General features: G+C 47.9%; 1 protein-coding gene across 2 annotated transcripts in view; it reads right to left on the bottom strand.

Moving 5' to 3' along the window:
* The window catches only part of Medag (mesenteric estrogen dependent adipogenesis), a 50,374-nt gene that overhangs the window by 12,265 nt on the left and 22,598 nt on the right, over nucleotides 1-15,511 (bottom strand). Inside the window, exon 1 of one of the 2 annotated variants that reach the window (XM_040751398.1) lies at nucleotides 4,610-5,428. The exons of the other annotated variant lie outside the window; for it this stretch is intronic. Within the exon in view, the coding sequence (XP_040607332.1) occupies nucleotides 4,610-4,887 (278 nt within the window). The 5' untranslated portion in view covers nucleotides 4,888-5,428. Of the gene's footprint in view, nucleotides 1-4,609; nucleotides 5,429-15,511 lie in introns of those variants that run through there. 2 annotated transcript variants of the gene reach the window in all.

The raw sequence follows: 15,511 nt of genomic DNA, 5'->3' as shown, positions 1-15,511 counted from the left end.
GAGGAGATCACAGGACGGGGCCCAAGCTGGCTCAGTAGAGACCTGCAAGCTACTCAGGGAACTGTGCCCCTGCCATGGCTGGCAGATGGCTGTCACTTCTCACTATGGGATGGACAGCAGAGACCTACTTGTCTTTACCCATGATTCCTAAGCACTCTGCTCCATAGGACGCCCTGACAGAGAGTGACTTGTCTCCCAGCTAGTCAGCTGTGGTTAGGGGCAGATTCTATATTTTCTTCTTGAAAATCTCTCCCCTTAGTTCTTTTGTAAGGTTGACTTATACTCGGTGTGAACAACTGATGGAAACCCAGTTATTTATTTAGGGTCCTCTGGTAGTGGGAGAAGCTTCCACTGGTCATTGGGAGGCAGAACCACTTCTTGTTTGCAGCAGGCAGTTTCCTGAGAACACAGGCATGCTCTGACAGTGCTACTTAGAAACCATGGGTCAGCTGATTCCAGCATCTTCCATGGGTTCTCTGTTAACTCTCATTTTCCCTTCATAAAAAACAAACAACAATGCCATCCACACTAAGACTTCACAAGATGACACTGGTGAAATACTTTGCACCCTTCTGGGGACTCAGGTCAACATTAGTAGCCACACTTCTTTTATTTATTTAGATTACCCAGCATCCCCTTTCATACCAGAACAGGGCACAGGCAGAATGCGAGGTTATGTTTTCAGATATTGACAATCCATGTCAGTATAGGCGGGCTGCATCCTAGTGGAAAGATGTGTGTGTGTGTGTGTGTGTGTGTGTGTGTGTGTGTGTGTGTGTGTGTGTGTGGTGTGTGTGCATGAGCATGGTGTGTGTGTGGTGTGTATGTGAGCATGGTGTGTGTGTGTGTATGCGCATGACTGTCAATGTGGGTTGGTCTTTGAAGTCACCTGTTAACCATTACACAAGGGGTAGTGTCCTGAGCAGGCTTTAGGTATGACATAACAGAAATCTTGAATTTAGAAGAAAAATGATAGTATTAGTAAAGATTTGCTCATTAACTCCACAAATTAAGACGCATGTTTTAAAAGCAGGTATTCAGAGCACCTTTGTGGCCATCACTAACAATCAAGAAAGGCTTGGCTTCTTCAGTTTACTTAGTGTTGTGTTTAGAACATGTTTAAGTGTCAGAAAGAGGAACCTGAGGAAGGAGGACAGATGACCTCAGTGAGGTACTCCTTTGGATGTCAGGGCGATGGCTCTCAGCATTTTGAGGTTTCCTGGGAAAGGACTCCAGGAAAGGAAAAGAACACAGCTTTGAGGCCCTGTGTCTTGATTACACTATGGACTTATTCCACACCCAAAATGCTCAACATGGGGGACAAAAATTAGTAGAGCAAGCATTCTTATCCACACATCTTGGAGCATCTGAGTTGGCCAGGGACACTGGGATTGCATCTACATTTCTGGAAAGGTCTATGTCCAGTTCTCAAAGGCCCAGTGAGCCAATGTGCTTAGGATCCTGACCCCTCTTCTCAATCCCTAGCCACCATGGCAGCGTTCTTGGCTAGATGCCATCCCACACCTAAGGCAAGAATGTGGTGGCTGCAAGAAAGATGAAAATTCTCTGGCATTCATCACCTCCGCTTGTCACGACAAATGTGAAATCTGTACTGTGGACAAGCAGACTGCAGATGCCAGACACATTGAAACCAGGCTGCTCACCTACACCAATTGTCCAGCTTTGAGGAAATTCAACTGAAGTGCTATGCCAGGGACACTCCAAATTGCCACAGTATCAATAACATCAAATTGGAAGCTATTTAGATAGCTTACACACACACACACACACACACACACACACACACACACACCAGAACAATGCACCTAGCAACCTGGAATACCCACCTGCATCAAGCTGCAGCCCCCAACTGGGAAGAATGGAATAACTTTCTTCCCCCATTTAACAGTCATCAAACTTAAATTCTGTTTAATTATATACCAGTCAGGACAATTGGGGATGAAGGCAATCTGGGCTGAACTAGTTTTGTGTGCATTCATTATAAGGCAAACTGTGCCCTCTAATGAACTATTAGGGAGAATCCTCAAATTATCATCTTATGCCTGTGTGTTATCAACAGTGTGGATGATGAAAATCAGACGTAACATGAAAAGGGGTGTATGCAGTGAGCAACAGCTTACACAATCCAAGCCCAGTGTCCCACCCAAACTCCAGCCCTTAGAAACCGGCTCCTCGTTCTCTTCTGATCTCCACGGGAACCAGACACACACAGGACAAACAGACATACAAGCAGGCAAAACAGTCATACAATAAAAATAACTTTAAAAAAGAAAAAGAAACCAACTCCTCCTTCCTTTCCACTGTATAAGGAAGGCCCAGGCAATATGGGGCTTGAATGCCTGCACTCAAGTGGTCCACTGTCACTCTTAAAGGTTTACCCCTGACTAATTTGTACTGTTGCCTTGCTTTGAATGAAGTTGCCCTGGGGCTGGAAAGATGGTTCATCACACTTGTCTGTAACTCTAGCTCCGGATCTGTGCACACACTTCCCTTTTACTTTGCAATCATTTCTTTTAATAAAATGCCAAGAACCTGGAATCATCCAGGTCAGACCTGGGTTACGGGTGATGCTGTCTCCAAAGTCAATGCCAACTGGATCCACCTTGCAGATCAGAGCGAAAATCTTGAGAAGGCTAAGTTCTGCATGCTTCCACCTCCAGCGGCTGCACAGAGCTCAGGTCTCTATCCAGAAAGCACTCCCTCCCAGCCCTCTTCAGGCTGCCCACACAATTAGAAAGGCTCCTACCATGGCATGGCCCCTACAGAAAGACACGGTGCTAATCCCACTGTTTAAATCCTTCTCGGGGAGCCTCTGTAACCTCCAGGGTGTGAAAGTCCTCACTCACACAATTGTTTACGTGGGGAGAAGCAAGTGTGCATAAAATGCACTTGTACCCTGGTCTGTGTCACTACACTTTAACTTGCCTAGGAACCACTTCTATAACCCTGTTCAAAAAAAAAATAATGATAAGCCTCAAATCTATTCTAAAATTTCCTGTATCACGTACTAAGATTAGGGAGCTGATGCTGCAAAATGCCTTACCTTAGCTTCAGTTCGTTGGCAAATTGTAATTGTGTGTGAGTGTGTGTGTGAGTGCGTGTAGGTGCACCAATGCATACGTGTACACCTTATTAGTGTCAAATGGGTTCTCTCACTGATCCCAGAGCTTGTCGGTTTAGGGACAGGGTGGAGGCCAGCAAGCCCAGTAACTGTCCTGTCTTCACCCCCTAGCACAGGGGTTCTAGGCACAGGGACATTTTCACATGGGTGCTGGGAATCCGCACTCAAGTCCCCTCACTTCAGGCAGGTAACCATCTCCCTACCTAAACCTGCGTTCTAACTTAGCTCTCCACACTTCCTCTTACAAACTGGCATTTTTATTGCCCTACCAAAGAGAAATTCTTGGTAGGGAGTGTTTTCTCTGGTTTTCAAAACTCATACCACCCTGAGGGTTCCACCTGCCGTGTGAAGAATGCCCTGTCAATGTCTGGCCCTTTGGCTCCACCCTCTCCACCGCTCACACATCAACCTTTCTCAATGGCAAACACATCATATCATCACATCTGGCAAACTGCATCACTCAGACCCCAGACCCACTTAGTTCTGGGGCTCTCAACATCCTACTAACCATGTATGAGGGTTATATACCTTCTTCCTCCAGGGTGAGCCTGCCAAGAGGAATTCAGCATGGCTGCCCCACCCTTACGCCACTGAGATCAAAGCCTGCCTCCACATCCTTGCCACCTCCAAGTCTCCCGAGGAGTGCTTGAGTCCCTTTGGCCACAAAAGTTCCTGAGAGCCATTGGATGCAGGCTGGGGGCTCGAAGCGCCCTGCAGCAAGCCAGGAAGATACACTTTGTGCTTATGTCTGCCCAAGCTGTCTCGACACTGAAGAGGCAACAAGCTCTGGACTGGGCTTCTGGAGGCTTTTTTTCTTCTCCACTATGGTTGTGTGGTTTAAGAAACACCAAGAGAGCCGGGCGATGGTGGCGCATGCCTTTAATCCTAGCACTCTGGAGGCAGAGGCAGGCAGATCTCTGTGAGTTCGAGGCCGGGCTGGACCAACAGCCTCCAAAACAATACAGAGAAACCCTGTCTTGTAAAAAACAAAAACAAAAACAAAACAAAACAAAACAAAACACCAAGAGAGCAATTATCACCCCCCCTCATCCAAAATGACCTTTTTTTTTTTTTGCTTGCTTCTGCCAATTAAAGTTATTAGTGTTCAGAACCAAAGCTAGGTGTGAAGTTCAGCATCCTAGACTTCCCCTGAGGGATGTGCCTGCACACTGAGCTCATCCGACCCAATTAATGGGCATAATGGAAAAAGCAGCCACCAGCTGAAGTGATGGGTGGGGCTGGGTGTGCTCCTACCCTGTCCTCCCTACACTGTCAGCAAGACAACCCTCTTAACTTCAGGAAAAAGCACCCTTTACGACACCCTTCTTAGCTACTTAAAAAAAAAAAGAGTATTTGGGCCGGTGGATGTCAGGTAGGATGACCAGGTCTCCTGGAGATGGGACAGCAGCCAGGTAGAAGATTTGCAAGACAGAGCTACAGGCTAGGGCGCACAACGTGGCCACCCACCTTTTGATGTAGCTGCTAAGGCGGTAGAGCTGCCCGTCGAAGTTCACGAGGCCGTCCCCGAAGACATTGAAACCCCCTCGCACGTCCGCGGGTTCCCCGGGCCCGAGTACCAGGAGCTGCTCACCACGCAGCTGGAAGACACCAGGCTGTAGGCGGAGCAGCTGCGACAGGGGCAACAGGGCCAGCTCACAGTCGCAGGTCCACAGGCTGCGGAGCTCTCCGGACGAAATGGAGGTCAGGCTGGGTCTAGCCACAGGCTCGCACGCCGCGGTGGCCATACTAGGGCTGTGACTCAGTCCCCTTCCTACCCTGAGCGTCTCCAAGTGGGAGGATTAAATCTCTGCTCCGGAGCCTTCTTGACACCCTGAAGGCTGCCCACCCTCGAGAAGTGCCGCAGGCAGGACACTGAGAAAACAGTCCCCGCGCTGAGCAACCCCTTTTATCAGGCACCGGGCACGCCCCTCCGGCCCCCAGGCAGGACCCCAGATGCTCCACTCCTGCACAGCAATCAGCATTTCATAACTTGGCGCGCTCCCACCTCGCCTGCTCACAGCCAAGACTAACTTAGTCATCCCACTGGGGTCAGACACTCAGCCCCCGCATGGGGCCCTCCCTGCCTGGTGCGCATTGCTTGGTGCAGTATCTTCCCCAGGACAGACGCCCAGGTTTTGTGCAGCAAGCTCTCATCCCTCAGGTGCTACTGTTCCCGGGGACCACACAGGGTGCCTGGCCACCTCTCCACCTGGGGCCCAGGGGCTGCCAGAGCTCAGGCTGGGAGCTCCACCCGCATCTAGATCCCCTATCCCCAGTCCAGTCTCCGGTCTTCAGTTTCCTCCACCTCCACCTACACGATCTGGCTTTTCCTTCTCTCAGCCCTTCCTGGCATGAGCTCCCACCCTCCCAGCATCCTCCCGTAGCGACCTGCCACTTTCCCACAGGGCTTTCTGTATCCCTTGTGCACTCCACTTCTTGCTTCTGCCGCTGCGGGGACCCTTGGTGGCTATGTGTTCGGAATCAAGCCGGAAGACGCCTAGCAGGCCTCCCTCAAGGGCTGAACTCCCCGATACCAGAGTCTGATCATCAGTTTACAGATATTTGAGTGCTCTAGTTATATGCTCACAAGTTTCCTGAGGGACTAAAGGACTGTCCCTTTCGATTTAATTAAATGAACCACAACCATCATCCAACCGGTGATCTAAGAGAGGAGCTAGCAAGTTTCCCAACAATACACTGACTGAGGGAAGGCCTCCGCTCTAGGTAAACCCGCATGAGCAGGCAGGGGACTCCAGGCAGCACTGAGGAGTCCTGAAGGCAGAACCTGAAAGTCAAGTAGAACCCAATTTGTCTCCGAGTGCCCCCAGAGTTTAATGGAATCAAGCGAAAAATTTTCTGCTATACTTCATTTATTCTTTATTTTTGGAATGTTTTAAGTTATTCTTATTTTGTGTATAAATGTTTGCCTGCATGTATGTACGTGCACACATGAGTACAGAACATGCCAGTCAGATTCCCTGGAACTGGGCTTACAGCCGCCATGCAAGTGCTGGGAACTGAACCTGGATCCTCTGCAAGAGCAGCAAGGGCTCATAACCAGCTGCGGAGCTGTCTCTCCAGCCCCCTGGTGTTGCAGGATTTTTATTCCTCTTTCCTCATCTAACAGTAAATGCATGTTGTGTTTCAAACGGCTTCGTTTTTGTAAACTGCATTTCAAACCACTATGCCGTTTTCCATCAAGGGAATGTACCCTTGTTTGTCTAGACTTTTCTTTCCTGGAACACTAGAATCACTTTGTTTTACCCTCACTACAAGAAATAACACATCTTTGCACTTTAATTCTTTTCAGGGCTCCACCTCTCAGAAATGGAATTACTGGGATAAGTGACATGAATCTACTCTAGGCTCTGGATTAGCATATGTCCTAGTCTGTTTTCTGTTGCTGTGATAGGACACTGACCAAAACCAATTCTGGAGACAGAACTGAAGCAGAGACCACAGAGGAACGCTGCTTACTGGCCTGCTCCCAGACTTTCTTACACAGCCCAGGCCCATCTGCCTAGGAAATAGTACCAACCACAGTACATCCTATATCAACTAAGAACCAGGAAAATGTCTTCACAGATGCACCCACAAGCCAATGTGATGGAGGCAGTTCCTCAGCTGAAATATTCTCTCCCCAGGTATGCCTGGGTTTGTGTCAAGCTGGCAAAAATTAGCTATGACAGGATATCATTGTTCTCCAAAGCAACTTTACCTTTTTTTTCTTTCTCTCATGAGCAGTGAATTCTTATGGGTTGTCTTTAGTACTGGGGAAGCACACCCGGTTACTCTATATATGCACTTGAATTGTTAGGATTAAAGTTAGGTTCACAATAGAGCATTGACGTTACACTTAAAATCCTACACACACACACACACACACACACACACACACACACACACTAGGTTAGGCTTATAGTTAAGAGGAGACTGCCTGAAGACTTTGCCATCGTCATGTGCTCCTACTGGAGTGATAGTTACATCATCAAAGCACAACGGCAGCCTTTTATCCTCAGAGCTGTAAGTGGTCCTACTCAGTGACTGTGATGGTTGGCTTTGATTGTCAACTTCACACAATGTAGAACCACCTAGAGCGAGTCTTGATGGATTGTCTATATCAGGTTGGCATGTGGGTGTGTCTGTTGGGGATTGTTTGATCATCTTAATCAATGTGGGAAAACCTACCCCAAACATGAGCCGTGCTTCAGGTAACCACCTAGATGAAAGGACAGGCTTTCACTCTTGCCGGTCAATTCATCTACTCTGAGCTGCTGCTGCTGCTGCTGCTTCCTCCCATAAAGAACCATGCTCTTCAGGCTTCCAACATGGACTGAAGGTCAGCAGCTCTCCAGGGATCCTCTAGGTCCCTGGCACCAGATTGGGGCTGCTGAAGCTCACTGCTTCATGGTGACTCCCAGGTGGTCAGTCATTTTTGCACTACCCCTATCATTGTATAGGCCAATGCAATACATCCCCTTTGTAGTACAGATGCAGTCCATTGGTTCTGTTCCTCGAGACAACCTTGAGGGATGCAGAGGCCTTAACTCAAATCAAGCTCTCACAGACCAGTTCACGCCACCACTATTTTCACTCCTAGACTTTCCTGCCTGAACACAGGGATCTGGGGCTGATGAGATGCTTAGCAAAGTGCCTGCCACACAAGATGGAGGCTCTGAGTTCAGATCCCCAACACCCACATAAAGCCTGGGCCCAGCACAGGGGCACTTGTCTGTGACCCTAACACCAGAGGCCGGGGAAGACAAGTATACACGTGGAACTCACTGGCTGAACTGATGAGCTCCGGGTTCACTGAGAGATCCTGTCTCATAAAAACCAGGTGGAGAGTGATCCACCCAGCACTGACCCTGAGCCTCCATGTATGCACACAGGTACAGACATGTGCTTACGACTCTCATGTACGTGTGCACATATCCACAGGAACGCACACACGTGTGTGTGCACATTCACACATGAAAGAGAGACGCAGAGAATGCGAGTATCTGTGGTCTTCATCTCTCTTACACAAAAATGGTCTTTATTCTTTCATCCCACCTCCCTTTGTAGCTATTTTTCTCAAGGTCAAACTCCCTCAAAGAGTCGTCTAAATTCCCTCCCGCACCCATGGCACCATTGAAGCCGACCTAACGAAGCATCAGTGGCCTCCACATTGTCAAAGCTAGATAAGCTCCCTGCTCTTACCTCCGCAGACCACCCTTGTCCTTCCTGCTCTTACCTCCGCAGACCACCCTTGTCCTTCCTGTTCCCTCCTCCCTTGACTCCTTGGGGTAGTTCATGGGCTTTGTGAGAATTTATTGTCTGAAATTAGGAGTCCGTCAGCTGTGTCAACTAGAATAAACCCTTTAGACGTTCTCACTTCTAAAATCTGGTACAAATTGAGACTAGTGAGTGGCAGGGCAGGAAGGAAGTCAAGGGCTCAGGTTTTGGTGCCTTGTTACACAGGTTCGAGATCCACGTTAGCTCCCTGGTCACCGAGCACACTGTATCAACTCTGTGTGTTCCAGCTGCTTCACATGTAAACTGTGGGGTTTGTAGGCAAAGCACTCTAAGCAGTGTCTGGCCCACAGCAAACGTGTGTGTGTGTGTGTGTGTGTGTGTGTGTGTGTGTGTGTGTGTGTGTGTGTGTGAGAGAGAGAGAGAGATGCCCGTATCAGGGGACTTCTGTGAGTTCAGTGACTGGCATCTGGAAGTCATCACAAGACAGTGCCAACTCCTGCTTATTCCTGGTTGTTTTCTCTCATCTCGGGCCATTTTGTTTTCCCTGAGCCAGCCTCTTCTTTCATGGTTGACGATGCTCAAACCTTTGGCTCTAGTGGCTCCCTAAAGCTGACGGTCACCATGTATGTAGGTACAGTCCAGACTTCTTGCCAGGCTCTCAATCTACCTGACACCATCCAGCCTCTCCACATGGCTTCCCAAGGGGGGCTCCAAGGACTCTTCCTCCTACGGAATGTGCTTGCTCTCCTGTATCCATCCATCATCCTGTGAGGTAGGTCCATCCCTCTCGTCAGAATGCCGAAGGCATGCAAGACTGCACCCTTCACACACACACACACACACACACACACACACACACACACACACACACACCAGGCCTCCTCCATGCCACTCCACCTCAGCCCTCCACCTCTGCCTGCTGAGTCTGGCACCTACAAATTTCAGGCATTTCTTGCTTCCAAGTCCCAGCCCCTTTCTCTTCAACTTTTCTCTGGACCTGGCTTCCCGGTCACACTTCATCAGGGCAGAGAAGCCAGGGCAGCAGGAGCTGGAAGAAACTGCCTATGGACTGAAACCTGAAACCCTGAACAAACCCTTTCTCCCTTAAGCTGCTTTTGGCAGAGTGCGGTATCGCAGCAACAGGCGAGAAACTGTGACAACCGGTGTCCTTAGAAGAAGAGACTCGTGGGAGTTGGGGGCAAGCAAAACTAAGAAACACCGTGGTTGGATCCTAACCCTTTATGGTCATTCCAAGCCAGGAAGTTACCAGAAACAGAACCTGTCCCCTGTTCTTGCCTTCTAGCTTCACACACACAAGAAATTAAGTTGTTGGTTCTTAAAGGTTTTGTTTAGGTTTTTAAAGATTAATGTCTTATCCATTTTTTAAGACACATTTATTTTATGCTTGTATTTTGCCTGCCTGAATGGGTGTGTACCACATGCATGCCAAAGGCCCATGGAAGTCAGAAGAAGGCATCAGATCCCCTGGAACTGGAGCTATAGACAGCTGTGAGCCACCATATGGGTGCTGGGAACTGAGCCCGGGCCGTCTACAAGAGCAGCCGATGCTCTTAACTGCTGAGCCATCTCTCCAGCTTCTGATTATTATTTTTAATTGTGTGCATGTGGTGGGGAGGATGAATGTGGATTTGCGCACGTGAACACAGTCCTGACAGAGACCAGAAGAGGCTGTTAATTCCCCTGCAACTGGAGTTACAGGTCGTTGGGAGTCGCCAGACATGGGTGCTGGGAACTGAATTCCGGTCCCCTGCAAGAGCAGTATATACTCTTCATCACCAAGCCATCTCTCCAGCTCTTAGGTGTGTCCAGTCTCTGACGCTTCATGACAACGGAAGGCAACCAGACCCCTGATTCTCACAACACGCCCATTGGTTTAAGAGCTGTGACGTGTGACTTGCGACCCTTGGAAGGTGGGGCTGGCATTCCCACCATGGCGCACAAAGGCTGTTCCTGATGTGTGGCTCTCACCTCGCTTTGCAGACCTCTGCTCATATTTTAATCCAACAGACGCCCTCCACTTGAGGCTAAGTTAGATGACCCCCTCCTTCTCCTAGGACCAAATGGCCTCTCTGGTGCCTGCCTTTACCTCACCATTTTCCAGAAATACTGCCATTCATGTGTGTCTCTGCATCTCCCATGAGGAAAAGACCAGTTCCATACTATGCCTTTTTTATTCCAGACACATTGTGGCTTCATAAAGATACCCGATTTATTTTCACGGAATGAATGAATAAATAAATGATAAACAGTGCTGTGTCATGGTTATGCATAACATTCTAAAAACAGCGCCTGGCATAAATGAGTACTATTGAGTGTTTGTTAAATAAATGAACAAAATACACGGAGCATGCTTCAGATCCTTCCTTCCCCGTGGTTCTAACTGTCAAACTCGTGTGAAAGCCGAAGCAGGAACATATGGAGCAGTGAAAGCCCAGATTTGCAAAGATGTTTTATGCAAAGAAGTTCACATTCATATTTACTGTACTGGCTCCACAGACAGCTTTAGTCATGACTGAACCAGAATGGAAAATTCTCCTTCCTCCCTTCCATGCTTACCTCACTGGACTCTCTGGCCATGGTGTTCCCTGAGCTCACTACTTCTGTCTGCCCAAATCAACACTCCCCTGGGGTCCACACACAGGCCTACCCAGACCAGTGGGATGATCTGATGAGGTTTACTCCTGGGCTCTTTGATTGCATCTTCTTAATTGCTTCTGGAACACTCGGTGCCCCCGGGCACTAAGGCCAGTGTGGGTCAGGAAATGGCTGCAGCTGTGAGATTCTGAAAACAGGCCAGAGGAAGTGTACATGGCTCCTGGGACGATCGTTTGGGCCATGAGAACCAAGTGGGGCAATGGGATGTGGTTCGCATTTACACAACACCCACACAGGATAGGACTGGCTGCTTCGGGCCATCAAAGGTGGTACCTTGCCTTGCGTAAAGCAGAGACGTGGTGACACCTCCCTGACGTGCCCCTGGAGGAGGTAGGTCTGCCTCTGTGTTGCTGCTTTTACCCATTGGAAGCCTCGTCCTAGACCACTAAAGAAGAATTGGTTCTGGCTTACAGTTCAAAGGGATCAGTCCGTCATAGTAAGGAAGGCATAGATAGCACCGGTGGCAGGACGGACGGGAGGCCAGCTGGTCACATTGCATCAGCAGACAGGAATCAAAGATCGAGCATAACGCAGACCAGGGCTGTCAAACCTCACAGCTGGTCCCCATGACCCACTTCCTCCAATGAGCTCCACCTCCCAAAGGTTCTGCAACCTTCCCTAGCAGGGCCACCAGCAGAGGACCACGCTTTCAAACACATGAACCCCTGGGGACATTTCCCATCCAAACAGCACCCTGAAGCAACCAATCCTAAATTATTCATCTTACCTTGTCTTGCCTTCCTCAAGAAACCCCCAATCAAAGCACTGGCCTCAGCCTTCCCCTCACCCCTGCCTTCTGCCTGCTGTCCTTCTAGGCATGGCCTGCTGTGCCTCTTGAGTCTAGAACCAGTGACTGTCACAAATCTCACTTTCCCCAGCAAAGCCACACCTCCTAAACCTCTCCAAACAGGGCCACCAGGGGAGGAGCACGTGTGCAAATACCCAAGACTGGAGGACCATTTCCCATTGGAACTACAGAGGCCTCTGTGTTGTACTTGGTGCACCTGTTGGCTGAGATCTCCTTTCTGGCTTCTTTGAAGGTATTCTCACTAAGTGGCCAATTGTTTGAAGGCCCGCTCCCCAGTGCCACTCAGAGAGGAGGAAACAGACTACTTTCAGATGGGGATTCTCCTTCCTTCACCCCCCAGGGACGGGTCTGCGCAAGTGAGACTGCTCTTAGATCCCCACTTGTCTGTCTGGTGCCTGTTACTTCCAAGCCTTCCACGCGTTCTGTGGGTTTCCAGAGGTCTGCCTGTCTTTCGATCCTTGGGACACAGTCTGTTTGTCCTCATTCTGATGCTATCCTTCACTGGGTCACAACAGATGCCATCCATTGCTCCCCATCTTACACGGGAGACTCTGGATTACCATTCACCATGGTCACTGCCCTGCCAATGTCACTTGCAAGGTCCTTCCCCACCCACAAAGTCACAATAATAAACCTGCTTTCTCTTCCAACCCACTTACAGCTTCATGATTATACTTTAAAATGAAATATACTTCAATTATTTCCCCCCTTAAACCTAATCTGCCTTTACTCTCTAGACTCAGTGACTCTATAAGATGTCCATGATACAAGTTAGCAATGGATGGATAAAACAAAATCTGTCAGTTTCTTTGACCTCCCATGATCTTGTCTAAAATGTGAAACTTTAAAATATTCTCTGGGTGCTAGAAAGATGGCTCAGAAGTTATAGCACTGGCTGATCTTGTAGAGGACCTAGATTCAATTATGAGCAACCACGTGGTGGCTCACAACCGTCTGTAACTCCAGCTCCAGGGGCTACAGCGCCCTCTACTGATCTCTGCATGCAATGTACACACGCATTGCACATACATGAAGGCAAATACTCCGTACACAATAAAATAAACAAATCTTTAAAATAAATGTCCTCTATTAAAAAATACTGTAGGTAGACCAGACTTGAAAAGTGTCAGCTATGGTAGTATATACAATTATGAGCAAATCCAGCTTTCGGGATATGAAGGGTGAGACTCCAATGGGTGAGATCAGAGAGTGTCTCCTAAGAGTTTTAGAGAAGGTGGGACTGTCCAGCAGGAAGCCTCTCACTCCCTGGTGCTGATAATCTCATTGAAGTTCCTAAACCAAAGGGCTGGAGAGATGGCTCAGCAGTTGAGGGCACTGGCTGTTCTTCCAGAGGATTCAGGTTCAATCCCCAGCACCCACATGGCAGCTCATGCCTGTCTGTAACTCCACACAGACACATAAGCAGACATATATACACATAAAATAAAAATAAATTATTTTAGGGAAGAAATATTTCCTAAATCAAATACAGGGGAGAGCTGGGATCACACAAGACAAGCAAACACTTTCAGAGACACTTTATACTGTCCATCTATCACAAAATTGACTGTTGTTATACCATTAAAAAATAAGCAAAATGTTTATATAACTTTTTTTAAAGTTACTAATAACCAGATATTTCACTAGAAACCCTTACATTGTCTAGGTCATTTTGATTCTCCGGAAATCGATCGCCAAATTTGTTATTTTTGCCCAACAGCTCTGCTTCTATTGCACAATATCTGTGAACTTTTATCCCGTTTGTTCCTTTAATCAAAAAAAGGGTTCAGACAGGGCTGGAGAAGACAGCACTGAAGAGCACTTGCTCATCTTACAGAGGATCTGGGTGGGCTTCTAAACCCACATAGCAGCTCACAACCATCTGCAATCCAGTTCCAGAGGAACCAAAAGCCCTCTACTGGCCCCTGCATACATGGAGTACACATACATAGCTACAGACAAACAACAAAATGGAAAAAATAAAATAAAGGGAAAAGCACAGATAAAGAAAAGTTCCAAGTGCTAGACTCCACCTGGATGTTCTTGGCCCTGCTAAGACCCGGGAGGCTTGGCTGGCTGGGAGTTGGTTACTGAGAGCTGACTGACTCCCACCACTCTGCCTCTGCTTTGCTCCTGATTGTGAATGGCGTGGTCCATTAATGTGTGTCAAGACTCGTGTTCCAGGATGACAGAAATCACTCAGGGGCCAGCATCCCAAGTCATGAGTGAAGAGTTAAGAAATTGTTTTTAAAATCTCTGAACACGGGCCAAGAACTTACTGAATAACTCACAGCCATCATCTCTTTCACGGTTTGGCCAAGGGCCTGAGTGACATCAGTAGAAGCCTAAGCCATTGGGAAACAGTGTCCAAGGATGTGAGCTAAGCCTTCCCTGTTTTCTCAGACCAATGCCGGTAAATCCCGACCAGATACAAAGAGGCAGACTGCATCCTTGCTGTGAATCTGTGGTCACACAGTAGGACATTTGGATTCTCTGCAACCCGCCATGAATTCCTCATCTTGCCCTTTCTCTCTGAACTGCTGACACTCTAGGAGACACGTTTTAATAGATTTTAGTTACAGCAGGAAATAAGTGTGACAGCGCCTTTTTAATGAGGCCAAGTTTGTCCTACTTACGTAAAAAGAAGAAAATAAATAATACTTTCCACTTCCTATGAGTTTGGCCTTATTCAGGTCAATGGGATCAGTTTTCCAGTGAGGTGATGAGGTAACTTGCCTGAACTGTCAGAGGTCAGGGTTAAAACCCTGCTTGGTCTCACTCTAAAGTTCTTGCTTTTTCCATTCTCTGGGGTGACGCTCCCAAACTTGATCTCCAAAAAATACCCAACATGCACCCCACTCTGCTTTTTACCCAGGTCAAAGCTAAAGGAAACAAAACATCAGTCGGTTGTCCACTTTTCTAAAAATCTTAAAATCATTTCCACCCATCAACCCATGAATTTAACTCTTCCAAGCCCCTACTGGGTATAAGCCAAGTTTCCTGGCCAAGTCTTTGCTCACTTTGGCATCCCATGTCTAGGGGACTCCTTAACTGCTTGGTGTCCAGTTTCTTCTCACCTGTCTCCCTGCCACTTTCTCGTGATGCGACAGTCGGACATATCGAATCTTCACGTTGCCTTCATCTGAGAAGTATGGACTTTTGATATAACAGATACAGAGAGAGAAAAATTCAGCTCTTAATGGTTCCCCAGAGGTATGAAAGGTTGGCCATCTTGACATACTGCTGGAGACTTTGACTTCAAAACACAGTCTGTGCTAAGCACACACAACATAAAACAAGCATTGGCTTTCTACGCTGAAGGTAAACCAGACAGAAACCGTAGACTCATGAGACAGAGAAGGAATTTTGAAACCCAGGGATCCTCCCTAGCAAGTCACTGCAGGATTTTTAAATATAAATAATCTTTTAACTTCAAAGGAAACACAAGGGCATTGACGATATTGACAATTCTCTCTTTTTACAATCCACATCCCAGCATAACGAGCGCCGGGTTCTCAGAACTTGGACTCATGCCTAGCCCACAGCAGACATTTGGTAAATATTTGCTGGGGGGAGAATGAATGAATAATAGTCGTAGTGAATTTCCTGTTGCGGTGACACACTACCACGGGATGGGTACTCATTAA

The sequence above is a fragment of the Mesocricetus auratus genome, unplaced genomic scaffold (assembly GCF_017639785.1).
Source record: "Mesocricetus auratus isolate SY011 unplaced genomic scaffold, BCM_Maur_2.0 Super-Scaffold_100008, whole genome shotgun sequence".
NCBI lineage: Eukaryota > Metazoa > Chordata > Mammalia > Rodentia > Cricetidae > Mesocricetus > Mesocricetus auratus.
The sequence above is the reverse complement of the archived record's forward strand: the minus strand, read 5'-3'. Positions and strand labels throughout refer to the sequence as shown.